Below are 27,630 nucleotides of genomic sequence, written 5' to 3' on the forward strand. Positions count from 1 at the left end.
GCGGCGGCGCCGGCGGAGGTGGCGGCGGGGACGCCTGGCGCCCGGCGCGGAGCCCTAGGGCGGCTGCTTGGTGTGGCCTGGGGCCTCGTGGACAAGGATGCTGTCCCGAAAAAAAACCAAAAACGAAGTGTCCAAGCCGGCCGAGGTGCAGGGGAAGTACGTGAAGAAGGAGACGTCGCCCCTGCTGCGGAGTGAGTGTCGGGCGCCGCGCCCACACCTGGCCGGGGCGGCCACGGGCTGCGGGGACCCGGGCGGGGTGCCGGACGCTGCTCCCCGCGGCTTCTCATTCCTTTTTGTTCTCTGTGGAATATTGGTTTTTGTTTTGTTTTTTGTTTTTTTAAAAAAAATTTTATTATGCCTGGAGTGGTGTTCATTGTTAGAAAGCTGATAAAGAGTAAGAAACTTAGATTAGTCCACCTCCGCCCCCTCCCCCCAAATAACCACAGATTTCCCGGTCCCCTTGTGGCAGTGTCGTTGGTTTTGATTACGGGAAGAAAGAGGTTCTTTAGGAAACACTTAAATTGCTGATCCCCTGATTTTATAGGAATTAAAGTGATTACACTGGGGCACACGTTTTTCTCTTCTCGTTACGTCGAGATTTGCCTTGTGTTTGTAAACATTGAGGGTGTCACTCGCCCGTGCTGGAAGCTGTGCGAACGCTTGGGTAGAATTCCTTAGCACGTCAGCTGTTGGATGCGGACGTAAGGAGGTGAAAGCTGACCGTCGCTATTGTAGCCACTACCCAAAGCCTCATCAATAGTAGATCTCAGGGTGGAGGAGCCAAAATTACATGTTTGGCTGTGTTCGTGAGAATTGCTTCAAATAAAGCACCCTAGAGACCCCAAAAAGAAAGTACTCAAAATAAATTCTATCATATTTCAGGGTACATTACGAAAACGTTTTTTTAAAAAAATTTAATAGAGTGTATTTTTCTCCCCCCCCGAAAACTGGCACTTTTCTTATTTTCAATTTAAGTATTTGACTCTGATTTTCCGGCGGAGTCTTTTGAATTTTTAATTCTTGCTTGTGTGTTCCGAACATTTGTGACCTAAGGAGCTAATTTTTTGGTGCTCATACTGCTGGGCCCTTTGTGTAAGTTTCCTTCTTGGAAGCTGGTGACTTTGTGACTTAAGCATTACCTCATATTGTAAGTGGGAAAGCTTTTCATAGAGGTTCCTAGTAATATTTGCCCAAGATCACACAGAAAGGTGTGGAGAGCATGTTTTTTCCATTAAAACCACATCATCAACTTTCCAGATTTATCCTTGTATTTGCAGTGCTTTCTTACAGAACAGATCAGATGGGTACATGAGTAACCTGAAACTTGATTTTTAAGCCTTTTTTAACATTTTGATTTTCGGTTACACATTCTCTTAGGATTTTGGCTAAAATAGCTTGCAGTTTGCTGCAAATAAAGTTTATTGAACATTACTTGAAATCATGAAATACATTTGCCACACCTTTAAGCAAATAACTTTTGTTATAGTACTTTGTTAGTTTCATCAAATGTTGAGCCTTGTTTATTTGGATACTTATTTTTGTCTAGTTAGCTTAGTTTCTGTTGCATATTAATATGAGTGCTCTCTGATACTGTTAATGAACTAATAAAACGGTCTCCAAATCCAGTTTTCTTCTTGCTGCTTTCTAACTAGGAATAACTAAGCTATTTAAGTTCTGTGTTCAAAAGTACTGTATCCTTAAAGCCATTGTTCTTCTGTTATCTTCTGTTTTGAGTTATAATTGTTCTTAAAGGAGGCATAGTTTTAGACTTGGCGTTTTTTTTGAACTGATTCAACATTTGTGTTTCTCTTAGAAATGATATATATATATATATATATATTTTTTAAGATTTTTTGGCCACACCCTGCGGCATGTGGGACCTTAGTTCCCCGACCAGGGGAGGAACCCGCGCCCCCTGCATTGGAAGGCGGAGTCTTAACCACTGGACCACCAGGGTAGTCCCAGAAATGAGATTTTTTAATTTTTTAATTGTCATAGCTAAATTTTTATTTTTTCCATGTTTTGATTACTGTACTACTGCTACATAATTCCAAGAGTAGGAAGGCCAGGTTAATAATATTAGTATCTTTTTAGAGGAATTCACCTTTACATGTTTGGGAATAGCATTATGTTCTGTTTTATTTTTTAAATTGTGTTTGCTTGAAGAAGGGCTTGGGGAATTTTGAAAATGAAGTAAAATCAGCAAAACAAACTGTAATGTTAAGTTATGCTGGTAACTTTGTATCCATTTGTTAGATCGTTTACACGTTTATTCATGAGTGTTTCATTAATGTGTATTTCATAGTTAAGCTTATTGACATTTAATCATATTATGTATGGTAGTATGCAGAATACCTCCGATTCTGGCAGAGCTTACATATAACATGTTTATACAAATTATAAATTCATTTGAGTGGGAAGACATCAATCAGCTTCAATTTTAAAATACCCAGGGACTTCCCTGGTGGTGCAATGGTTAAGAATCCGCCTGCCAATGCAGGGGACTTGGGTTCGAGCCCTGGTCTGGGAAGATCCCACGTGCCTCAGAGCAACTAAGCCTGTGCGCCACAACTACTGAGCCTGCGCCCGAGCCTGCGTGCCACAACTACTGAAGCCCACGCACCTAGAGCCCGTGTTCTGCAGTGAGAAGCCACTGCAATGGGAAGCCCGCGCACCGCAACCAAGAATAGCCCCCGCTCGCCGCAACTAGAGAAAGCCTGCACACAGCAATGAAGACCCAATGCAGCCATAAATAAATAAACAAACAAACCCAAATACTTTCCTAAAATTTTAAATTGTGTTTTCTTAAGTTCAAATTTTAAATTGTGTTTTCTTAAGTCCATTGAAATTTTTCATTTTGGGGCGATAAATATAAATAAACAACTTTTGAAAAGTGTATTACTTACTGGTCATTTTACTTTTTGTTCTGTTATAGATCTTATGCCTTCATTTATCCGGCATGGTCCAACAATTCCAAGACGAACTGATATCTGTCTTCCAGATTCAAGCTCTACTGCCTTTGCAGCTTCTGGAGATGGAATAGTTTCAAGAAACCATAGTTTCCTTAGAACTCCAATTCAAAGAACACCTCATGAAATAATGAGAAGAGAAAGCAACAGATTATCTGCACCTTCTTACCTTGCCAGGAGTCTAGCAGATGTCCCTAGAGAATATGGCTCTTCTCACTCATTTTTAACAGAAGTTAATTTTGCTGTTGAAAATGGAGACTCTGGTTCCCGATATTATTATTCAGATAATTATTTTGATGGTCAGAGGAGGCGCCCACTTGGAGATCGAGCACACGAAGACTATAGGTATTATGAATACAACCATGATCTCTTCCAAAGAATGCCACAGAATCAGGGGAGGCATGCTTCAGGTAACTTAAAATTAGTTTGTATTTAGGTTTATTAACACTTCATTGAAAAGATGTTCTTTTTCTAGATTTTCTTGGGAAGCTAACAGATACTCCTAGAGAACTACTACTCCATTTTGCCAGTCTTACTAAGCCTGCTTGCAAATAATTATTAACCTACATTGAAGGAAAGAATTTTGTGTCCATTAACTCACCTAATTAACTTATTTTATAAGAACTTGATACGTATCTGAAGGCTATCTAGACTGTTAACAGTATGAACCTTGAAAACTTAGAGATTTTAATGTCTGTAGTTGGATTGAATGTATGTTTAGATTTGGTAGAATGGGACAGTTAGGGATTCAGAGAAACTGGACTTAAACCTGGGAAAGGAAAGGCAAATAAGAATTGGGCATGATAGGTGATACCACGGGCAACTGCTTCATTACTTAGCTAGCACTTGCACTGTTTCTTTTTTAACAGAACTGTTTTTGTAGTTAAAGAATTATTTCCCTAGTTTAAAAAGACTTATTGTCAAATGATTAATTGTGTGTTAAGTGTGTCTTTTTGTAGTTGTGCTTTTTGCAATGAGCAAAAAAATTTGCCATATAATTTTCAAAAATCTGCTCTCTGTATTTCCTGACTTTGAGATAATTTTCCTGACAGGGAGCAGAAGAGATAGGAGAAATGCACAGTTCTACTTTATTCCTAAAGTACTAGATTACACTAGGTAAACTGAAGCAAGCTGAAAATTAAACTTTTTAATCTGATTGTTTTTTTTCCTAGTAAGTTGTAGGCTTTAAATTTTGGCAGGATAAAAATAAAAAATACATGAGACATTTCCTTTTTTAGCCCATGAAACTTCAAATAAAGTGACTTAAAAACAGTTTGGTGTATGAGCTTTTTGAGTGTAGAAAACATTTCATTCACTTAGTATTAATCCTTTATGTGTCTATCATTTTCCCTTTTGGTATCTGACGTACCTTATTTGGGAGAACAAAACCAATATATGAAAAATGATGACAGACAGTTAGTTGTTATACTATGTGGTACTGACTGAGTGCGATAGGGAGCCAGAAGAGAGAGAGATCAGGGTAGGCTAGAATACTTAGAGAATGGTTCGTGGAAGAGGTGGGACCTGAACTATTTTTCTTTGTGCTTGGACTGTAGATTGACACGGGACATAGGAAGGACATTTTAGGTGAAATAATCAGTGAAAACAGCAGACATGTAAATCCAAGTAACTGTAATTCTGTCTAGTTTGAAGAAATAAGTTGTAAGATGGAGTGGAGATTAGTGATGCAACAACAGGCTGTAGGATTTAAACTCCAGTCAAGCAGAAGCCATTGCAGATTTCAAAAGGACAAGATTTTCATTTTATGAAAGCAGTGTTCAAAGATTAGTTTACTAGCTGTACTCAGGATAGATTGCTAGAGAAAAGAGAACGTCAGGTACTAGTGGTAGTGCAAATCTGTGATGCTTTTGGAGGAAAAATGAGAATTATGGTTTTGGGAGAAAGTAAATCACTGAAGTTTTGAAAATTGAAGAATAGTATGGAACAGTTGGCAAGAGCAGCTTATTTTGTGAAAGCTGATATTCAAGTCTCACTGGGATATTGAAGAGGAGAGGTTTTCTAGGCCTATAGAAATACTGTAATGAAAATAGGTGAGTGCCTTTTTTGTTTTTAAAGAAATTCTACGTTAAAGGATTAGACAGCTGCATACTTCAGTGTTTATTTTGGCTATTTCTGATATCGTGTAGTTTTTTTTTTTTTTTTTTTGTGGTTTTTGTGGTATGCGGGCCTCTCACTGTTGTGGCCTCTCCCGTTGCGGAGCACAGGCTCCGGATGCGCAGGCTCAGCGGCCATGGCTCACGGGCCCAGCCGCTCCGCGGCACGTGGGATCTTCCCGGACCGGGGCACGAACCCGTATCCCCTGCATCGTCAGGCGGATTCTCAACCACTGCGCCACCAGGGAAGCCCTATCGTGTAGTTTTAAACCTCAGAAATGATTTGTTATCCAATCAAAATAGTAACTTTAAAAAATAAAGTTCATTTTTATATATATTTTAGAGTAATACCTGCTTATTATAGGAAATTTGCAAAATGCAGAAAAGTAAAGGTAAAGCACTCATTATGCCAGAGATTCTTTGTATTTAGTTATTTCCTTCATCTTTTTCCATGACATTTTTTTTAACATTGTCATGATTATACTCTGTACAGTTTCATATCCTTGCTGTTTTACTTTAATGAGTTTCTTAATGTTAAATACTATTTATATGTAGTTTCAAATCTCCATAGTTTTCCATTTGGTGCATGTCTTATGGTTAATATTTTAAATGTTAATGAGGATTTGAGCTAGGCTGGTGACATTTGGAAAGGGGTGAAGTGAGACACATCTGCATTTATGGACTTTGGCCACTAACGGGTATTGAGGGATGAGGGAAAGAGAAGAGTCAGATAGGATTAGCAAAGCACCTGACTGTGTAGGAGGTGCTCTAAAAATAAATGGTTGAATAAGTGAATGGATCCACGGATTTCAAGTCTGGAGTCTTTTTAAGACATTTTTGGTAACCAAGGGGTAGCGGGAATAATAGCTTATAACAATCTGTTTTTCATTAATACAGATTGCTGTTCTTCGTACTACGTTTCCCATGTATATTTATGTTGCAAACATCACTGATAGCTCAGTACATTTTAATGCCTGAAGTATGAAGAATTAATGATACCAAGTTAAAAATCTTATTTTAAAATTCTGATTTGCAAAATATCTTTGAGGAAATACTGTGAAAACTAAATTTCTACTGATCCTCTCTTAGGACCCTTTTAATGCAATTTGATATAGTTTTTGTAATTTTAATGACAGACTTTAAAACAGCTTTCCCCAATCATATTTTAGAAATAAATAAAATACAAGTTAATTGGATACTTTTTTTTTTTTTTTGTGGTACGCAGGCCTCTCACTGCTGTGGCCTCTCCCGTTGTGGAGCACAGGCTCCGGACGCGCAGGCCCAGTGGCCATGGCTCACGGGCCCAGCAGGATCTTCCCGGACCGGGGCACGAACCCGTGTCCCCTGCATCGTCAGGCGGACTCTCAACCACGGGAAGCCCTGGATACTTTTTCAAATTAAAGAATGTCATTAGGGCTTCCCTGGTGGCGCAGTGGTTGAGAGTCCACCTGCCGATGCAGGGGACCCGGGTTCACGTCCCGGTCCTGGAAGATCCCGCGTGCCTTGGAGCGGCTGGGCCCATGAGCCATGGCCGCTGGGCCTGTGCGTCTGGAGCCTGTGCTCCACAACGGGAGAGGCCACAGCAGTGAGAGGCCTGCGTACAGAAAACAAACAAACAAAAATACAAAAAAAAAGAATGTCATTAAAAAAAAGATTTGCACTTATTACGACAGTGATACATGCTTGAGAAATTTCACTTAACATTAATTTATATCAGGGCAATAAGATTAATGTTTTACCTTTCAGAAAAAAACGGAACTTCTTTTCAGGGGTCTCTTAAGTGGCAGGGAAGGATTAACAACCAATTATTAACCAAACAGAAAAGCCTAACAGCTGTCTTTTCCAGAAGAAAAAAAAATCTGAATATGAGACAATAGCTGGAAGTTTCTTGAATTCATCTTGAAAAGACTTGAAACTTCTTATATGTTCCAGATTTATGATGGAGAGAGTTCAGGGAATTTGAATGAATGGAAAGGAGAAAGTAAGTTTGTGGGAGAGTAAGGATGTGCTATAGACAGATTTATTTTCACAAGGTTTAAATTTTGATTGCTGTTATTAATGTAATAAGCATAAAAAAGTTATGAAAGAAGATAGTTTTGTAATGACTTGACAGTAGTAATTCCTGCCAATTAGTTATTACTTAGACTTTTAGGAAACGCCTTATCTCAGGGGTTAATTTCATCTTACTGTATTTAGCAGAAGTACAAAAAAACAAGTTGTATAATATCTTAAAGGGTTTTACGGCCTAGCACGTTCTACATTTAGCTGTGAAATTTGACCTTTAACATTTTGGCCTACAGGCAGTTATTGTATGTGCCAGAGGAAGGAATTCTGCTGTTAACAGGAAGTCTTTAGTTGGAATACTAAAGGCAGAGTGAATTCCTTTGTTCTGCGCCTAGATAATTTAGTTCTATGCAATTTTAAGTAACAAATTTTTAACTTTTATTTTTGAAGACAGCTAAAGAAATCAAGTAATAAAAATCAAATTAAAAAGTTCCAGGCTTTACCAAAAAAAAATACTGGAGTTGTGTTTACTCCAGGAAATGCATAAGTATTAGTTAACCAGAATCTTCTTTTGAGGAAGTGTTAATAATCCTTAGGAGCACAACTTTATTTGTAGTTATTTTGGAGAGGAGGAAAAAAGGCAGTTGGCTTAGTTTAATCCTTATATCTTTTTATCAGCATCTTGATTATAATATGGGCTGTAATGTTTAGTATTACCCAGGAGCTTGTAACCTTCATTAGAGTTCCATATTCTATTTTATTCTCTGTAGCCACTTCAACATTAGGAAACTAGAATTTTTGAGCTTGTCTCTAAGGGCAGATCTTGTAGATACCTGCCAATTTTGTATGACAGTAAGTTCTTTGGAGGCATATCTAGTGAAAGCTTGGTGGAGAGACAAAGTAATACTTTATCTGTGTCTTTGGGAAATCATGTATGTAGCTTATTAATGTTCTAGTTTATTTTATGTAAGTGGAAGGTGCTTGTGCCGTTAATTCCTGAAAATGGAAGTTATTTTGAAGATTATGAATGCCACTCATTCTTTTCTGGGACTAATAATTGAAATTATGGAAAACTATTTTTTCCCTTCTAGCTCAGAAACAAGTTCAGAATTATAGATTGCATTTTCTTTTATTAGCGGCAGTCATATTTTCTTTGAAGAATTACAGTTGATCTTTTGGGGTGAGATTACGTGGTTGGTAATAAATTTGTCATTTGACCTTATATCATCTTTGTGGCCTTTGGTAAAATAACTTACCTGAACCTTTGTTTCCTCATCTGTAAATTGGTAATGATACCACTACCTCATAGCGCTGATTGAGTATGAAATAGTACATATGGAAAGGGCCAGGGACAGAGTAGACATTCATAATTGTTAGTGCTCATGTTTTTTGTAAGGTATTATATGCTCTTATATGCTTTTTCCAGATTTGGCATGTTTGGTTATTGAAGTTTCAGCTTTCTAACTGAACTTAAGAGTGGAGGTCTGGTGTGTTAAAGCTTGATATAGCTTTTTTTTTAAGTCTGCTAGACTTATTTTATTACTGATAATATTTTGTTTTAGATTGGTGGTTTCCAGTTTTTTGTACAGTACCTTCATCTCTCAATAGTTTTATAGAATTATCCAATAGTTTGAAAAAGATTTAGTGCATGTGGCAGCTTCAGAAAGTGGGGGTGTGGTTTGTCATTGAAACTAAATAAACTGTTTATAGACAGCTCTAAAAAGGTTAGGAATCATGGTTTCACATGGCATTGGTAAAGCTGATGAGCCTATTTGGGACTTTGTGGACTTCCTGGCTCCCTTATCAATAACTTGCAAGGTTTAATTCCTGGACACAGAGGTTTTACAGAGAGGTCTTTGTGTTTCCTCTAAATGTGAATTTCAAGTTTATCATGGTTTAAAATCTGCTGTTTGGTACCTACTGTTGTTTACATGTAACAGTACATGTGTTTCTAGATTTAGGCAAGGTCAGTATATGGAAATTTGGATTTTCTAAGCAGATGAATGAAATTGTCACACACTCTCTAAGCCTGTAGAGTTTTAAATTACTATAATAGCTTTTTGTTTTTAATGCTGCATTTAGAAATCTGTGTGTTTCCAGGGGGACCTCTCTTGGGCCAAAATGTTATGGGTCTTATAAATAACTCAATTTGAATACATTGAATTGACTATAATTCTTTTAAAAAATTGCTGTGCTTGGTGTGGCTAGTACTACAACATTTTTAGTGATGGAAGTATGAGAAAGTATAAAGCCACTGCATGCTTGATTGGCTTATTTCTTATTTCTTTTCTCTTTAAATATTTTCTCTTTAAGTACTGAAGTTGCTTAAGCTACACTTACTAAATAAACATTCAGTTGCAGGTGACAGAAGCCAAAGTCAGTTTCACCAAAAGGCTTGTTAGCTTTGTTTTGTTTTATAGTCACCATATGTTTAGAAATGTATGTCTTTCTTCCCAAAGGGTACTGAGCAAGAGTGATTTTGTTTTCTTTCTTGCATTTTCCGTTCTGCCAGAGTACTTCATAGGTGGCGTTGTGTACATTCTATTGCATCAGTTCCAGACACACATAATGACTGATTTCTCTTTTTGTGATATTAAAATTGATCATGGGATCAGATGTCATACCAATTCATCATCATGATGTTGTCCATCAGCTTTTCACCTATTGATTTGGAAGCCGTTAATCATTATTGGCTAGATCCAATATTTCGTTAGCTGTTGCAAATAATGACAAGTATTCCTCAAAACTGTCGTTTCTTTATTAGTTGGAATTCTGACATGAAGAGTTCTATAATGAAGAACTTTCCTTTATCAATTATTTGGTTTCGTTTATCAATATTTTGGTTATTCATATAAGACAGGATAAATGCTAGATCTTTTCCTTTACTTACTATTTTTGAGAATAATCAGTTGATACCCTAACCACCTCCAGAGGTAACCAGTGAGGTTTATTTTTTTAGTGTCTTTATGAACTCAAGGATTTAAAAAAAATTAAATACCAAGCTTTATTTGGATTTCACCAACTTTTTCCTTAATACTCATTTTCTGTTACAGGATCCAGTGCAGAGTACCACATTGCATTTAGTTGTCATATTTCCTTAGTGTTCTTTGGTGTATGACAATTTCTTAGTCTTTTCTTATTCTTCATGACCTTGACAGTTTTGAGGAATACTTGTCAGATATTTTGTAGACTTTTCCTCAGTTTGTATTTTGTCTGATGTTTTTCTCATGATTAGACTGGGCTTATTGGTTTATGAAAAGAATACCACGGAGGTGAAGTGTCTTCATTATATATAAAGGAGTTACACGATCTCTGTATGACATTATTGGTGATGTTAACCTTCAGCACTTGGTTAAGATTTGCCAGGTTTCTCCACCGTAACAAACACTGCATGTGTGTTCTTCCAGTTTTTATCTTCATCTTTATTTCTTTCCTAAGCACACCTATTTTCTCTATTGTCTTTACGTCTGTTTTGGGGGTTCTTGCTTTGCTTCTTTGTGGTCTTCTTTCAGAGAGTTGATTGCTTCATTCTTTTTTCTCTTTTAATTTATGGCAGTGGCAGAATATTTAATTGCATTTTTCTCTCTGCTTTGGGACTTTTTAAAATTTACAATAAATTTATTTATTTTTGGCTGCGTTGGGTCTTTGTTGCTGCGTGTGGGCTTTCTCTAGTTGCGGCGAGTGGGGGCTACTCTTCGTTATGGTGTGCGGGCTTCTCATTGTGGTGGCTTCTCTTGTTGTGGAGCACGGGCTCTAGTCGCACGGGATTCAGTAGTTGTGGCTCGCGGGCTCCAGAGCGCAGGCTCAGTAGTTGTGGCTCATGGGCTTAGTTGCTCCGCGGCATGTGGGATCTTCCCAGACCAGGGCTCGAACCCGTGTCCCCTTCATTGGCAAGCGGATTCTTAACCACTGTGCCACCAGGGAAGTCCATGGGACAACATTTTTTTGAATGTTCTTTTTTAATCAACTTTGTACCTTTTTGCCCCTTTAATTTTTCTTATAGAATTGATGTTGTGCTGTCCTAATTATACATTATTGAATAATTAGGATTTTTCTCTGCCAGTTTTTTTTTTTTTTTTTTTTTTTTCTGTATGTGGTCCTCTCACTGTTGTGGCCTCTCCCGTTGCAGAGCACAGGCTCTGGACGTGCAGGCTCAGTGGCCTTGGCTCATGGGCCCAGCTGCTCCGTGGCATGTGGGATCCTCCCGGACTGGGGCCCGAACGCATGTCCCCTGCATCGGCAGGCGGATTCTCAACCACTGCGCCACCAGGGAAGCCCCTCTAATTTTTTTTTGAAGTCTAGTTGGTTTACAATATTGTGTTAATTTCAGGTGTACAACATAGTAATTCATTTTTTGCAGATTGTATTCCACTATAGGTTATTACAAGATATTGGGTAAATTCCCTGTGCTATATAGTAAATCCTTGTTGCTTATTTATTTTATATGTAATAATTTGTATCCGTTAATCCCGTACTCTTGATTTGTCCCTCCCTTGCCCTTTTGGTAACCATAAGTTTGTTTTCTGTGTCTGAGTCTGTTTCTGTTTTGTGTATAGATTCATTTGTATTATTTTTTAGATACTACAAATAAATGATATCATATAGTATTTGTCTACTAAGCATAATATTCTCTAGGTCCATCCATATGTTGCTGCAAATGGCAATATTTCATTCTTTTTTTAGAGCTGAGTAATATTCCATTGTGTGTGTATGTGTATATATGTGTGTGTATACATATATATATGTATGTATACACACACATATATACACCATATCCTCTTAAGCCATCTGTTGATGGGCACATGGGTTGTTTCCTTGTCAACTATTGTAAATAGCGCTGCTATGAACATTGGGGTGCATGTATCTTTTCGAGTTAGAGTTTTCCTCTTTTCCAGATATATGCCCAGGAGTGGAATTGCTGGATCATATGCAACTCTATTTTTAATTTTTAAAGGAATCTTTATACTGTTTTCCATAGTGGCTGCACCAATTTACATGCTTGCCAACAGTGTAGGAGGGTTCCTTTTTCTCCACACCCTCTCTGGCGTTTATTTCTTGTGGACTCTTTGATGATGGCCATTCTGATCAGTGTGAGGTGATGCCTCATTGTAGTTTTGATTTGCATTTTGCTAATAATTAGCAATATTGAGCATCTTTTCATGTGCCATCTGTGTGTCTTCTTTGTAGAAATGTCTATTTAGGTCTTCTCACTTTTTGATTGGGTTAGTTTTTTTTAATATTGAGTTATGTGAGCTGTTTGTATATTTTGGATATTAACCCCTTGTTGGTTGCATTGTTTGCAAATATTTTCTCCCATTCCATCGGTTGTCTTTTCATTTTGTTTATGGTTTCCTTTGCTGTGCAAAAGCTTGTAAGTTTGATTTGGTCCCATTTATTTGTTTTTGCTTGTTTTTTTTTTTTGCCTTGGAGACTGATCCAAGAACATATTGCTACGATTTATGTCAAAAAATGTTTTGCCTATGTCATCTTCTAGGAGTTTTATGGTGTGATGTCCTAAATTTAGGTCTTTAAACCATTTTGAGTTCATTTTTCTATATGGTATGAAGGAATGTTTTAATTTCATTGTTTTACATGTAGTGGTCCAGCTTTCCTAATGTTGCTTATTGAAAGAGGTTTCTCCATTGTATATTCTTGCCTCCTTTGTCATAGATTAATTGACTGTAGGTGAGTAAGTTTATTTCTGTGCTTTCTGTTCTGTTCCGTTGATCTATGTATCTCTTTTTGCACCAGTACTGTGCTGTTTTGATTACTGTAGCTTTGAAGTATAGTCTGAAGCCTGGGAGGCTGATACCTCCAGCTTTGTTCTTTTTCTCAATATTGCTTTGGCAACTCTGGGTCTTTTGTGGTTCCATATAAATTTTAAAATTATTTGTTCTCATTCTGTGAAAAATGTCATGAGTGTTTTGATAGGGGTTGCATTAAATCTATAGACTGCTTTGGGTAGTATGGCCATTTTAACAGTATTAATTCTTCCAGTTTAAGAGCATGGAATATCTTTCCATTTCTTTGAATCTTCTTTAGTTTCCTTTATCAGTGTTTTGTAGTTTTCAGCATATAGGTCTTTCACCTCCTTGGTTAAGTTTATTCCTAGGTTTTTTTGTTTTTGTGTTTGTTTCTTTTGGATGAGGTTTTAAATGGAATTGTTTTTATCTTTACTTTTTCTTTCTGATATTTCAGTATTAGTGTATAGAAACGCAGCAGATTTCTGTATATTAATCTTGTATCCTGCTGCCTTGCTGAGATCATTTATTTGTTCTAATAGTTTCTGTGCAGAGACTTTAGGGTTCTCTATATAGCATATCTTATCTGTGAATAGTGACAGTTTTACCTTTACCCTTCCAATTTGGATACCTTTTATTTCTTTTTCTTGTCTGATTGCTGTGGATAGGACTCCCAATATTGTATTAAGTAGAAGCAGGGAGAATGGGCATCCTTGTCTTATTCCTGAATTTAGTGGAAAGGCTTTCAAAAACTCTTCACTGTTGAGTATTATGTTGGCCATGGGTTTGTCATAAGTGGCTTTTATTGTGTTGAGACATGTTCTCTCTATACCCACTTTGCTGAGTTTTTATCATAAATTGTTGTGGAATTTTGTCAGTAGTTCTTTCTGCATCTGTTGAGATGATGATATGGTTTTTATTCTTCAAATTGTTAACGTGGTATGTCACATTGATTAATTTGCAGATATTGAACCATCCTTGCGTCCCTGGGATAAATCTCACCTGGTCATGATGTATGATCCTTTTAATGTATTGTTGAATTTGATTTTTATATTTTGTTGAGGATATTTGCATCTATGTTTATCAGTGATATTGGCTTGTAATTTTTTGTGGTGTCTTTGGTTTTGGTATCAGGGTGATGCTGGTATTGTAGAATGATTTCATGAACATTCCTTCCTGTTCTATTTTTGGAATAGTTTGAGAAGGATAGGTGTTAACTCTTCTGTAAATATTTGGTAAAGTTCTCTTGTGCAACTGTCTGGTCCTGGTCTTTCGTTTTTTGGGAGTATTTTTAATCAGTGATTCAGTTTCATTACTAGTAATTGGTCAGTTTTTATCTTCTATTGAATATTTCTTCCTGGTTCCATCATGGGAGATCATGCATTTATAGGAATTTGTACATTTCTTCTCGGCTGTCCATTTTATTGATGTGTAATTATCCATATTAATCTTTTACGATCCTTTGTATTTCTATGATATTTGTTGTAACTTTTCCTGATTTTATTGACATTAGCCTTCTCTCTTTTTTTCTTGATGAATCTGGCTAAAGATTTATCAATTTTTCTTATCTTTTCAAAGAACCAACTCTTAGTTTCATTGATCTTTCCTATTGCTTTTTTAGTCTCTTTCATTTATTTCTTCTCTGTCCTTTATGATTTCTTTCCTCTTAGTAACTGGATTTTATTCTTTTTTTCTAGTTCCTTTAGGCATAAGGTTAGATTGTTTAAGTGAGATTTTTCTTGTTTCTTGAGGTAGTCTTGGATTGCTATAAACTTCCTTCCCTCCCTCTTTCATTCTCTTCTCTTGTGATTTAATGACTAACTTTAGTGTTGTGTTTGGATTCCTTTTTCTTTTTTGTGTGTGTATCTATTGTAGATTTTCGGTTTGTGGTTACTATGAGGTTTTGATATAGCAGTCTGTATATAAACAAGATTGTTTTAAGTTGCTGGTCTTTTAATTTCAAATGCATTTCCAGTATCCTGCATTTGTGTTCTCCTTTTCTCAGAATTGCTGGTTTTGATATATTTGTATGTGAATGATTTTCTAGCTTTACTGTATGTTTGCCTTTACCCATGAGCTTTTCCATTTGTAATTTTCTTGTTTCTAGTTGTGGTCTTTTCTGCTTAGAGAAGTTCTTTTAGCATTTGTTGCAAAGCTGGTCGGGCGCTGCTGAATTCTCTTAGCTTTTGTTTGTCTGTAAAGCTGTTCTTTTCTCCATCAAATTTGAATGAGAGCCTTCCTGGGTAGAGTATTCTTGGTTGTAGTTTTTCCCCTTTCATCACTTTAAATATATCATGCCACTCCATTTTGGCCTGCAGAGTTTCTGCTGAGGAATCAGATGATAACGTTATGGGAGTTCCCATGTATGTTTTTTGTCGCTCTTCTCTTGTTTTAATATTTTTTCTCTTTAATTTTTGTCAATTTGATTACTGTGTGACTCTGTGTGTTCCTTCTTGGGTTTATACTGCCTGGGACTCTGCACTTCCTGTGCTTCAGTGACTGTTTCCTTTCCCATGTTAGGGAAGTTTTCATCTATTATCTCTTCAATTATTTTCTCAGGTTCTTTCTCTTTTCTTCTGGGACCCCTATAATGTGAAAGTTGTTGCATTTAATGTTGTCTCAGAGATTTCTTAGACTGTCTTCTTTTCATTTTTGTTTTCTTCATTCTGTTCTGTGGCAGTGATTTCTACCATTCTGTCTTCCAGGTCACTTATCCATTCTTCTGCCTCAGTTATTCTGCTATTGATTCCTTCTAGTGTTTTTTTTTTTTTTTTTTTTTTCGTTTCAGTTATGTATTGTTCATGTCTGTCTGTTCTTCAGTTTTTCTAGGTCTTTGTTAAACATTTCCTACATCTTCTCAATCCTTGCCTCCATTCTTTTTCCAAGATCTTGGATCATCTTCACTATCATTCTGAATTCTTTTTCCCGTAGGTTGGCTATCACCATTTCACTTAGTTCTTCTGAGGGTTTTATCTTGTTCCATCATCTGGGACCTAATCCTCTGCCGTCTCCTTTTGTCTAATTTACTGTGATTTCTCTTTGCTTTCCGCAGGCTGCAGGATGGTAGTTCTTGATTCTGCTGTCTGCCCTCTGATGGATGAGGCTGTCTAAGAGGCTTGTGCAGGCTTCCTGGTGGGAGGGGCTGGTTCCTACCCAGTGGTGGGTGGAGCTGGGTCTTGTCCCTCTGGTGAGCAGGGCTGTGCTCAGGGAGACTTTTCAGCCACTTGTCTGGTGATGGGTGGGGCTGTGTTCCTGCCCTGTTGGTTGTTTGGCCTGAGGCAACCCCAGCACTGGAGCCTACAGGCTGTAGGGTAGGGCTAATGGCAACCTCCAGGAGGGCTCACACCAATGCATACTCCCGGATCTGCTGCTGCCAGTGTCTTTGTCCCTGCCATGAGCCACAGCAACCCCCCACCTCCGTGGGAGGTCCTCCAGTACTAGGCAGGTAGGTCTGGCCCTGTCTCATATGGGGTCACTGCTTTTTTCCCCTGGGTCCTGGTGAGCACGAGACTTTTTGTGTGCTCTCCAAGAGTAGAGCTTCTGTCTCCCCCAGTCCTGTGGAAATCCTGCAATCAAACCCTGCTGGCCTTCAAAGCCAGATTCTCTGGGGACTCCTCTTCCTGTTGCCGGACCACCAGGCTGGGAAGGCTGACATGGAGTTCAGAACTTTCACTTCTGTGGGATAACTTCTGTGATATAATTGTTTTCCAGTTTTTGGGTTGCCCAGCCAGTGGGTATGGGATTTGATTTTATCATGATTGCACCCCTCATACTGTCTTGTTGTGGCTTTTTCTTTGTCTTTGGTTGTAGGGTATCATTTTTGGTAGGTTCCAGCGTTTTTTTGTCAATGGTTGTTCAGCAGTTAATTGTTATTTTGGTGTTTTTGTAAGAAGGGGGTGAGCTCACATTCTTCTACTCTGCCATCTCGAGGTAATCTTTTCTGTTATAAACTTCCATCTCAGAACTGCTTTTGCTGCAGTGTATAGCTGGTGGATTCTTGTGTTTTCATTTTCATTTGTCTCCAGGTATTTTTAAAATTTCTTCTTCATTTCTTCAGGGATTCGTTGGGTTGTTTATTAACATAGTTTAGCCTCCACTTGTGTTTTTTGCTATTTTTTCATTGTAGTTGATTTTTAGTCTCAAAGGATTGTGGTTGGAGAAGATGCTTGACATGATTTCAGTTGGCTTAAATTTACTGAGATTTGTTTTGTGGCGTGGCATGTGCTCTCTATCCTGGAGAATGTTCCCTGTGCAGTTGAAAAAAATGCGTATTTTCCTTTTGTGTGGAATGTCCTATGTACATATTAAGTCCATTTGGTCTCATGTGTTGTTTAAGACCAGTGTTTCCTTACTGATATTCTGTTTGGGTGATCTGTTCATTGATGTTAAGTGGGATGTTAAAGTCCCCTAGTATTGTTGTGTTACTGTGAATTACTCTCTTTACATCTTTTGATATTTGCTTTATGTATGTAGGTGCTCCTATATTGGGTGTATATATATATATATATACAATTGTTATGTCTTTTTCTTAGATTGATCCCTTAATCATATGTAATGTTCTTCATTGTCCCCTGTTACAATCTTTGTTTTTAAAGTCTGTTTTATCTGGTATAAATATTGCTATTCCTGTTTTCTTTTCATTTCCATTTGCATGGAGTACCTTCTTCCATCCTGTCATTATCAGTCTGTGTGTATGTTTGGATCTGAAGTGAGTCTCTTGTAGGCAGCATATATATGGGTCTTTTTTTTTTTTTTTGTATCCATTCAGCTACTCTGTGTCTTTTGGTTGGAGTGTTTAGTCCATTTACATTTATAGATATGTACTTATTGATATTTCTTAATTGTTTGGGGAGTTGTTTGTAGTTCCTTTTGTTCTTGTGTCATTTGATGACTATTTTTAGTGTTATATTTGGGTTCTTTTTCTTTTTTGTGTATTTATTATAGATTTTTGGCTTGTGGTTACCATGAGGTTTATATATAGCCATATATATGCGTGTGTGTGTATATATATATATATGGTTAAGTAGGTGATCTGTTAAGTTCAAATGCAGTTTAACAACCCTGCATTTTTACCCCTCCCCCCCACATTTACCGGTTTTGTCATGTTTTACTTCTTTCTGGTTTGTGTATTCCTTAACTTCTTATTGATTTCAAAGAGGGAGCCTAGTTTCTCTCTTCTTTTGTAATTAAATAATAGTAACACTGGCTAGTTTTATGAAAAATTTTATTTGCAACAGTAAAATCGTGATTTTTTTTTTTAACAGGAAGAGTATGATTAGGATAGTTAATTTTGTAAGTGTTTTACATATGGCATATTTTTTAGCTATGAATAATTGTTCTATTTCTTCTCTTTTTCTCTTTCTTCTCAGGTATTGGGAGAGTTGCTGCTACATCTTTAGGAAATTTAACTAACCATGGTTCTGAAGATTTACCCCTTCCTCCTGGCTGGTCTGTGGACTGGACAATGAGAGGGAGGAAATATTACATAGATCACAACACAAATACAACTCATTGGAGCCATCCTCTTGAGCGAGAAGGACTTCCTCCAGGATGGGAACGAGTTGAGTCATCAGAATTTGGAACCTATTATGTAGATCACACAAATAAAAAGGCTCAATATAGGCATCCCTGTGCTCCGAGGTAAACTATCAACTTTATCTTAACTCTTTGTTTTGGGATTGTCTAATGGTAGATTTTGAACTCATATTTTCATCAGAGAGAAAGGTGTCCTGAAGTTTGATTTGAAAACTTTATTTTTCACAGCTTATGAGATTTTTTTCCTTTGGACTTATATTTAGTAATGAATGACTTTAATAATTAAAAAACAACTTTTGAAACAAACCTCAAAAACAGGATCAATATTCTTATATCAGATTCTGCTTTAATATGCCAGAATGCTTTTGTTAAAGATACCCAGAAATTAAAGTAAATAAATAGAATATCTGCCTCTTTACATTTAAATTTGTATAAAATACACATCTACCTTCTAATGTGTCAGAATATATTTTGAATTATAATGTTTTGCTGATTTTATTCAATTTACAGATATTTTATGTTTTTAAACTGTTGCCATGCAAGAAAGTGAAAATTATCTATTTTATTTATTTATTTTTGGCTGTATTGGGTCTTCATTGCTGTGCGTGGTCTTCCTCTATTTGCAGTGAGTGGGTGCTACTCTTCATTGCACTGTGTAGGCTTCTCATTGTGGTGGCTTCTCTTGTTGTGGAGTGCGGGCTTTAGGGGCGCAGGCTCAGTAGTTGTGGTGCACAGGCTTAGTTGCTCCATGGCGTGTGGGATCTTCCTGGACCAGGGCTTGAATCGGTGTCCCCTGCATTGGGAGGCAGACTCTTAACCACTCCACCACCAGTGAAGTCCCTACATTTTAATATTATCGCCCAGAAGACTAAGCTTTGTCATTATTGTGCTGTTTTAATCATTTTACATATTTGGATTTTTAATTCAAGTTTGAAAAACTGTTTTTTTCCAGTGATTCCATTTAGTGGCAGTCAGTGTTTATTGAACAAGTGAGGTTGTCATCCCTTCAAAAGAACCAAGTCAGCCTCTCTGCCTGTGTTGGGCTCTGGCCCCTTTGCCTGCTCTCCTTACCATCTCAGGCAAGCTGCTGCTCTCCCTGGCTTCAATTTGCAGGCCTGTGAGATAGGGGTAATTTGTAGCCTCCCTCCCACCTGATCACTACCCTTACCCAAGGGCAGGGATGAGTTCCATGTATTCCTGCTGTGTCCCCGGCACCAAACACAGAGACACACACACAGGTAGATGTTTTGTTGAATGAATAAATGATAGAAATGCAAAAAAACCCCTTAAAACCCCCAACAAAATGTGGTTACAGTTTGCTGTCACTGGATCTCAGAGGCTTTCTGGTCCATATAACCAGATTTGAGAGTATATTGAGCTTAGTTTTCTGTTTATCATTAATTTTATATTGAATATTATTATAGAATTTTATAGTTTACAAAGCATTTTCACAATTAATTTGCTTCTCTCAGCAACTCTGTAGACTTTAAGCAGGAGAGAATAAACACCTTCCTTAAGCTCAGATAGGTAGTATTAGCAGCTATTTGGTTGTCTGTATTATGCTAATCCTTATACAGAACTCTTGACATATATTAGGTCATTTAATCCTTAGAAGAGTCATTTTTCGTATGAATTTATTCTGGTTTTACAAATCAAAAGGCTAAGGTTTAGAGAAGTGAAGCAGTTTCGCTTATATTCGTGCAACTTGTAATTGGCCAAACTGAGGTTAATCCGTACTCCCCCCAGGGTGTATCTGGCTTCGAAGCCTCAGTTCTTTCCCACCTCCCAATTGTGCTATCAAGGAATATTTCACTTTGCACCTACTTATGAAAGAAGAGTTGAAGGTAAAATTCAGTGCCATTTGCACATTGATCTTTAAATTGTTAACTACAGTCTAATCCAACAGTTACTTTAGTCCTGGTTTAGTATTGGAATGATCTTTCCTGATATACACATAAACCTTTATGTTTGGAGGCAGGCTCTTCCAGTTTTATCTCCAAGTCTGGAATAGGCCATTATGGTCTCCCAGAATTCAGTCTTTAACCTTCATGTGGGTCAGTGCTTTCGTTAGCATCTTCCCATTAAGAGCCCTTATCCCACCTTGCTGTTCTTTCCTTCCCCCCCACCCCAACTTATAGGCTGTTAGAACTAATTAAAAGCATGGTCTTTTTTTTTTTTTTTTTTTTTAACGTCTCTGACTTAAAACAGGTTCTAATCAACCCTAACTTCCATATGCTCTCTTAAGGTGGTGAAAGTGGAAAGGAAATAGTATAGTTATGAGAATATTTCAAGCACAGTACTCACTCCTACTGTAGTACCTGTTCCAAACCCCTTTTTCAGCCTAAAGGAGAAAGAAAATATCCATTCTTATTTTGAGAAAAATTATCAACTTTTCTAGTATAAATTTATAGCTAATTACTAGTTATTACTAAAAGTTGATTCTAGTTTTAAGCCTCTGTATAAAGATTATAACTTAGCTCTGACTTTTTTAATAGCCTTCTTTAAAGTTGCCCTTGAAAAGAATAAATATCAGCCAGATGAAATCTCTTAAAAATATGTAAAGATTTAGCTTAGTTTTTTATCCATCACCAATGACCTACAAGTTTCCAAGAGAAGGTGCATTTTACTTCCCCTGTAGTATGGTTTTAAAAAAAGCCAGATCCTTATGCTTTTTAGGTGGTAGGAGTTCGGGCAAGAGGCACATTGAAAAACACTTAAATATTATTCTTATATCTCATGTTTTATTTAGGGCCTTTATTCTAATGAACATTGATTGTTTCTTCTTAGTGTACCTCGGTATGATCAACCTCCTCCTGTCACATACCAGCCACAGCAAACTGAAAGAAATCAGCCCCTTCTGGTACCTGCAAATCCTTATCATACTGCAGAAATTCCTGATTGGCTTCAGGTTTATGCTCGAGCCCCTGTGAAGTAAGTGAATTTACAGCACAAATTTTTGTTGAGTGGTGAGTAGAAGCCTGAATGGAGTCTCTGGGCTGCTTAAAACACACAGCACCGTTTTTTAAAAAATATTATTTAAAAGCCCATTATTATTTAAAGAAGGGATATCACAGCTTATGAAGTTGAAAAGTCATTGATTAGAAATAGAAGTTTTACAAATATTTATTGAATCTTCACTTTCTATTGTGTGCAGACATAGGCTATTACAGGGATGCAATAAAAAGCTTACATTCTCATGGGGGTAGAATAACTTGTAAATAAGTGATGCAATACCTTGTGATAAAAGGAAGGAGCCAGGTAAGTCCTAGGTACATAGGTGAATCAAAGCGGGACACAAGCATGTTGAGGAAATAGTATGTGTGGTGGCTCAAGTTCTGGGAGGAGATGATCTCTGTGTTCACTGATACTTTAGCTTTGTTACCCTGGGAAGGGTGCTTAACTTAGTTTTGTTTTCTGTAAATTGGAGATAGTAATAGTACCTTCTCTTAAGGTTATTGAGTATTCAATAAAATAATGCATCTAAAATATGTATCACAGTGTCTTGCACATAGAGAGCTTAGTAAATGGTTACTGTTATTATTGTGGGTAAAGGTATAGAATAGTGGTTAAGATCACTCAGGAAGGAAACTGTCCAGAAGGAAAGTGTGATTTCTGTCTCCATCACCTACTTACCGAATGACCTTGGGCAAGTTATTGAACTTAGTTCTAAGTGTTTTTTCTCTACTGAAATACAGGGGATAATAATCTTATCTACTTTACTTGGTGTGGTGAGGCTTAAAAGTGATCATGCTTTTATAAATAATATTTATTTATTTTTGGCTGCACTGGGTCTTAGTTGTGGCATGCAGACTCTTAGTTGCAGCATGCATGTGGGATCTAGTTCCCTGACCAGGGATTGAACCCGGACCCCCTGCATTGGGAGCATGGAGTCCCAGCCACTGCACCACCAGGGAAGTCCCTGATCATGCATTTTAAATCAAATGGCACAGTGGCTGACTTGAGTAAGCCCTTAACAATGGTTTCTTGTTATTATGAGTGAGCAAGGAAAGCTGCACCAAAAAGGAAAATACATGCACTAGTTTTTAAAGATGGCTATGGGGCTTACCTGGTGGCACAGTGGTTGAGAGTCCGCCTGCCGATGCAGGGGACGCGGGTTCGTGCCCCGGTCCGGAAAGATCCCACATGGCGCGGAGCGGCTGGGCCCGTGAGCCGTGGCCCCTGAGCCTGTGCGTCCGGAGCCTGTGCTCCGCAACGGGAGAGGCCACAACAGTGAGAGGCCCGCGTACCGCAAAAAAAAAAAAAAAAAAAAAAAAAAAGATGGCTATGAGTTTGCTAGGCTCATTGAGGATATTTATTGGGTGCCATAGTAGGCACTGTTCTTGGAATACAGTCATGAATAAATGAAATATTTGCCTCAAAGAGCTTCTCTCTTCTGGGAAAACAGAAGTAGGTACTCAGATCAATAATCCACTGTGGCAAGGATCAGTGACAGTGGTATATACAAAGTGCTATGATTTCAGAAAAGGGGATGTCTGAAAGTAAATAGTTATTGATAATCTGGTGCTTCCTGTACCATACTGTGCTAAACTTTTACATACGTTATCTCATATAATCTTCCCAAAACCTACTTTACAGCTGAAAAAAACTCTGTCTGTGCTAAGATCACACAAATATTAAGTGGTAGATTTCAAACCTTTCTCTCTAACTTCAAAGTTCATACTCTTAACTTTTGTCATTACTACTTCTTATTTAATAATAATTATCATTTACTAAGTATCTATTAAATTCCTGGTACTTTGCTAGGTATTTTACACATAATAATTGCATGTACAGTACTGTTAACAATTATATAAGGTGACATTTTGCAGCCTTACTCTAAATATTCCATTCGTATTTAAAAAACCAAAACTATCAGCATAAGATAGCCCAAAGAAGAGTTTTTAGAAAGTTTAAGATGATTGTACAATGAATTTAGAATAAAATAATTAAATCTCATAAAGTTACTGGTTATTTACTATGAACTATTTGTTAATTCTTGGCCAACATAACATTCCCTTACATTCCCTCTGATCTTTTCAGTCTGTAAATTCATGGCTGTTGATCTGTGTGGCCTGATGCAGAGAGACAAGATGATATTATTAGGGTTGTAGTCTAAGGCTTCCCCTGGTGGCGCAGTGGTTGAGAGTCCGCCTGCCGATGCAGGGGACGCAGGTTTGTGCCATGGTTTGGGAGGATCCCACATGCCGCGGAGCGGCTGGGCCTGTGAGCCATGGCCGCTGAGCCTGCGTGTCCGGAGCCTGTGCTTCGCAACGGGAGAGGCCACAACAATGAGAGGCCAGCATACAGGGAAAAAAAAAAAAAAGAAAAGAAATAGACTCCTAACGTTACAGTCCCTTTCAACTCTGGCTCTGTGAGCTAACTATAGAACTTTAGGAAACTAGCAACTTAAGTTTTTTTCAAATAGATCAGAACTCCTCCCAGAATGGGCCAGTGAGAAAAGAGAACAAGTACTTCTTTACTGCTTAAAACAAGAGGTCTAGGTCTACCTTTTAGATGATACTAAATTTCTGTCTCTAAAGAGGATTGGAAATGGTTAATATTGTTCTATCAACAGAAGGTGAGTTGTTATTCATGAATTAGATAATGGAGAATCAATTATCCAAAAAATTAGCTTATTTCTTCCTTTTGTTTAACAAACAATTGACATTATCTAGCTTTCTAAAATGCTTTATTTCTATCTCTAGCAGTAACTTACCAAAATAATTTTTGCATATACTTCCAGAACTGACTTAGAACAGATAATGTTCTAAATTCTTATTTATTAATTTTAGTAAAGGTCTGTTTCTAAGTTTGCTCTCAAAAGTCCATAATGTATCATGTACCTGTAAGCAAGCTGAACCATAGGATAAAATTAAGATTTTAACGGGAAAAAGACCATCAGGAACATGTTTACTTTCTACTATTCCTCATGCCCGCCCCACCCCCCAACACCAGTCCCCAAACAGCACTGTGGCACAGACTCTATTTCATCCCTGTGTCTGTGATCCTGCAGTATCACTGCTGACTCACTTCTGGGTGTAGGAGGAAAGGAAGAGTGGGCATACTGTTACGTAAGACAGGCACAGGGAACTTGGGCTACATTACAATACCCGGGGCTGGAATAGCAGTACTTTTGGCTCCTGAAGGCAGCATCCACTGGAGTGTGAACAAGGTCTTTTGGTAGCATTACAGCAATTGCTGTTTGCCTATATGGGTTATTTATAAGTACTGTTTGAATAGAATTCTGCTGTAGGAAAAATATAGCAAGAGAGATGCTATGAGAAAAGGATACTGGAGTAAACAGCCTATTTTCTGAATGATTTATCTGTATAGTTAGAGTGTAGTGGCTAAAAAGTTAAACTGAAGCAGATTATTTGGCTCCTTAAGAAGAAAAGAATGGGAATTACATACTTTTCTTAAGAAAAGTAAATGGCGGGCATAGGCAGAAGGGAAGTCACTATAGAGAAACAGGAGGAGCAAGGATTTGGAATGGAAATTGATACATTGCATACTTTTCTCATCTGTGGTTTTCCTTAGAGTACTTTTTCTTCTTCCCGAAGTATTTTCACTAAATATTCTGATTTTCTTGCTTCTACACAAAATCCTTTTTTTTTTTTTTTTTTTTTTTTTTTATTGTGGTACGCAGGCCTCTCACTGTTGTGGCCTCTCCTGTTGCGGAGCACAGGCTCCAGACGCGCAGGCTCAGCGGCCATGGCTCAAGGGCCCAGCCACTCCGTGGCATGTGGGATCTTCCCGGACCGGGGCACAAACCCGTGTCCCCTGCATCGGAAGGTGGACTCTCAACCACTGCACCACCAGGGAAGCCCCAAAATCCTATTCTTGATGCTAAATGCTGTGATTGGGAAGTCAGAAAATTGTCTGAAGCTTTTTTCTTTTTCCTTTTCTAAAAAAACTTGAATGCTTATACAGAATGATATTCATGTGTTACAAACAAGTTTGATATTTACCAATATTACCATATTCTTCTCCCTTCTTTTCCTTGATAGAATGTACCCAGATGATGAGATTTAACGTTCTTATAGTTCACCTGGCCTAAATTTAAGTATCTTGAATCAGTAGACATTGCTGAAACGCCCCTTAGCAATGGAATTCAGACTTGGGAAGATTAGGTTTTTTGTTAGGAGTTATGAATTTGTTTCAAACAAATAAGTAAAATCTTAAGGTACATGAATGGCAGAGGTTCTAGGAAACACCTTGCAATTGTTTCTTCATGGAGGCTCACTGAGTATTTCTTGTAGTATTTCTCCAATATATGTTGGCAAATAGTTGGAGTTTCCCACTAAAGAGAATATAAAGCTTTCTGCCAAGTGTATCTTTTAGTAAATTTGCAGTGCTCAGTAAGTAAATTAGTAAATTTGGGATCCAACAAAATACGTTTACCTTGTGATTTTTGTGTACTGTACTGTGCTGTGCTTTTGGTATTCCTGGTACACATAACCAGGTTGTACAGAAATGTATGTCAACATACCAGGCACAGTCTGTAGCTCATACTGGCTGCTCTGTATTTGTTTATTGTTTCGCTTTAAAAAAATATTACGTGATCCCCTTGGAATAAGATGGTAAATGAATTACCAAACAAAGGAAATGTGTAGGAAATGTTATAAATGATTAAGAATAAATTTACTAGAATTTACAATTAAAGTTCTTCCTATTATGTCTGTTGTGCAATATGATTTGAGAAGTGTAACTTTAATATAGGTATATGCCTTGCTCTATAAAAACTTGTTCACGTTTTTTCTCTAGTCTTAGTAGGTATTATTCAAAACTATTACTGTGATGTGCCTTATTCCATATAGTTCTCTGCCTTTCTGATCTTTTAATCACTAAACAGTTTTGTAAGAGATGTGTATATAACCTCTTTAGGTTTCATCTATAAAATGAGAAGATTGGAGTAGAGTGCTGTCTTCAGGTCCCTTTCAATTCAAAGTGTAAATTATTGCTTTAGTAGTTCGTTGTATACTTCATCTCAGTATGTGACCTACTTACCATTGAAGAAGGACTAAAAGCCTTCTGAACTATATATAAATATAAACTTATGTGAGTCCGGCCCCACGTTGTGCAGTCTTCTACAGTCTATTTATTCTGTCATTTTGAAAACAGCTTATTCTTTCTGCTTGAGTTTTTCTGTATTTTTTGTTGTTTGTTTGTAATATTGTGTACTCAACCTCAGAATTATTCAGCCCACAAATGATGGTTCCTTTTCATTCCTCTACCTGTTTAGTTCCTTGTTTGCTGTAGTAAACAGTATGCCTCAAAAAGCTTTATCAACATTAATGACACAGATGGTCTTGCCTATGTTTCTATATTATTCATTGCAGGAACAATGTGGTCTTAAAGTATTCTTACCTTCCTGACAATTAACTTTGGATGAACTTATGAATAGCATGGAATATGTTCTTCAGAAATTATAGAACCACAGTGGTTTGAAATCTTTGTTCATTATTATCTAGCATTAATATTAGAATAACTGATACATAAGATGAATGGAAATGGGTATTTTTTAACTTAGATTGAAATGAAGTAATATTAGTAGTTTTCTCCTCTCCCTAAAAAATAGTGTATTTAAATAGCAGTTAATAACTTGGTTATTTTAAACTGAAGTTTATAGTTTATTTAGTTATAATAAAATTGAAATTTATAAAAATAGAACAGTTTATTGTTATAAATACATATTTATGAATATGTTGTGAACATATGTCTGATTGTGTTTAAAACAGATACGACCATATTCTGAAGTGGGAACTCTTCCAGCTGGCTGACCTGGATACATACCAGGGAATGCTAAAGTTGCTTTTCATGAAAGAACTGGAACAGATTGTTAAAATGTATGAAGCCTACAGACAGGCTCTTCTCACAGAGTTGGAAAATCGCAAGCAGAGACAGCAGTGGTATGCCCAGCAACATGGCAAGAATTTTTAAGTTAATTTTTTTAAAATAAAATTTAAGTTTTATAAGGGCTTTAAAATATTTTCACAGATTAAAAAAAACTGCAAACAAGTACTTTGGTTAATAAAGGCAGCTTACTTTTTTGGAAATTATAAAATTCTAATTTTACATGTATTTTGTTATTAAAAATATTCTTTTATTGAGGAAAAAAATGAGTTTATCATTTTAAGAGCCAACATGGCAAACACTTCTAAATGTTGTATATTTGGAAACTGCTTTGAATATTCTCGATGGAGACAAATGCAACAAGAAATGTCATTTAACCAGATATTAAATAGGAAATGATCAGTTGGTAAACTC

At 37.2% G+C, this 27,630-nt stretch overlaps 2 protein-coding genes across 2 annotated transcripts in view; one reads left to right on the plus strand and one right to left on the minus strand.

Annotated features, from left to right (window-relative positions):
- On the plus strand, positions 1 to 27,482 carry SAV1 (salvador family WW domain containing protein 1). Its single transcript, XM_059057101.2, has 5 exons — positions 1 to 191; positions 2,936 to 3,379; positions 18,198 to 18,468; positions 21,151 to 21,294; positions 27,102 to 27,482. Exons 1-5 carry the CDS (start codon positions 98 to 100, stop codon positions 27,301 to 27,303), a joined length of 1,155 nt encoding a protein of 384 aa, XP_058913084.1. The 5' UTR covers positions 1 to 97; the 3' UTR covers positions 27,304 to 27,482.
- Positions 19,142 to 27,630, minus strand: part of ATL1 (atlastin GTPase 1) — a 90,320-nt gene continuing 81,831 nt past the window's right edge. Inside the window, exon 16 of the mRNA XM_067028484.1 lies at positions 19,142 to 19,156. The gene's annotated coding sequence lies outside the window, so the exon portion shown is untranslated. The remainder of the gene's footprint in view (positions 19,157 to 27,630) is intronic.

Source organism: Kogia breviceps, chromosome 3, assembly GCF_026419965.1.
Source record: "Kogia breviceps isolate mKogBre1 chromosome 3, mKogBre1 haplotype 1, whole genome shotgun sequence".
NCBI classification, from domain to species: domain Eukaryota; kingdom Metazoa; phylum Chordata; class Mammalia; order Artiodactyla; family Physeteridae; genus Kogia; species Kogia breviceps.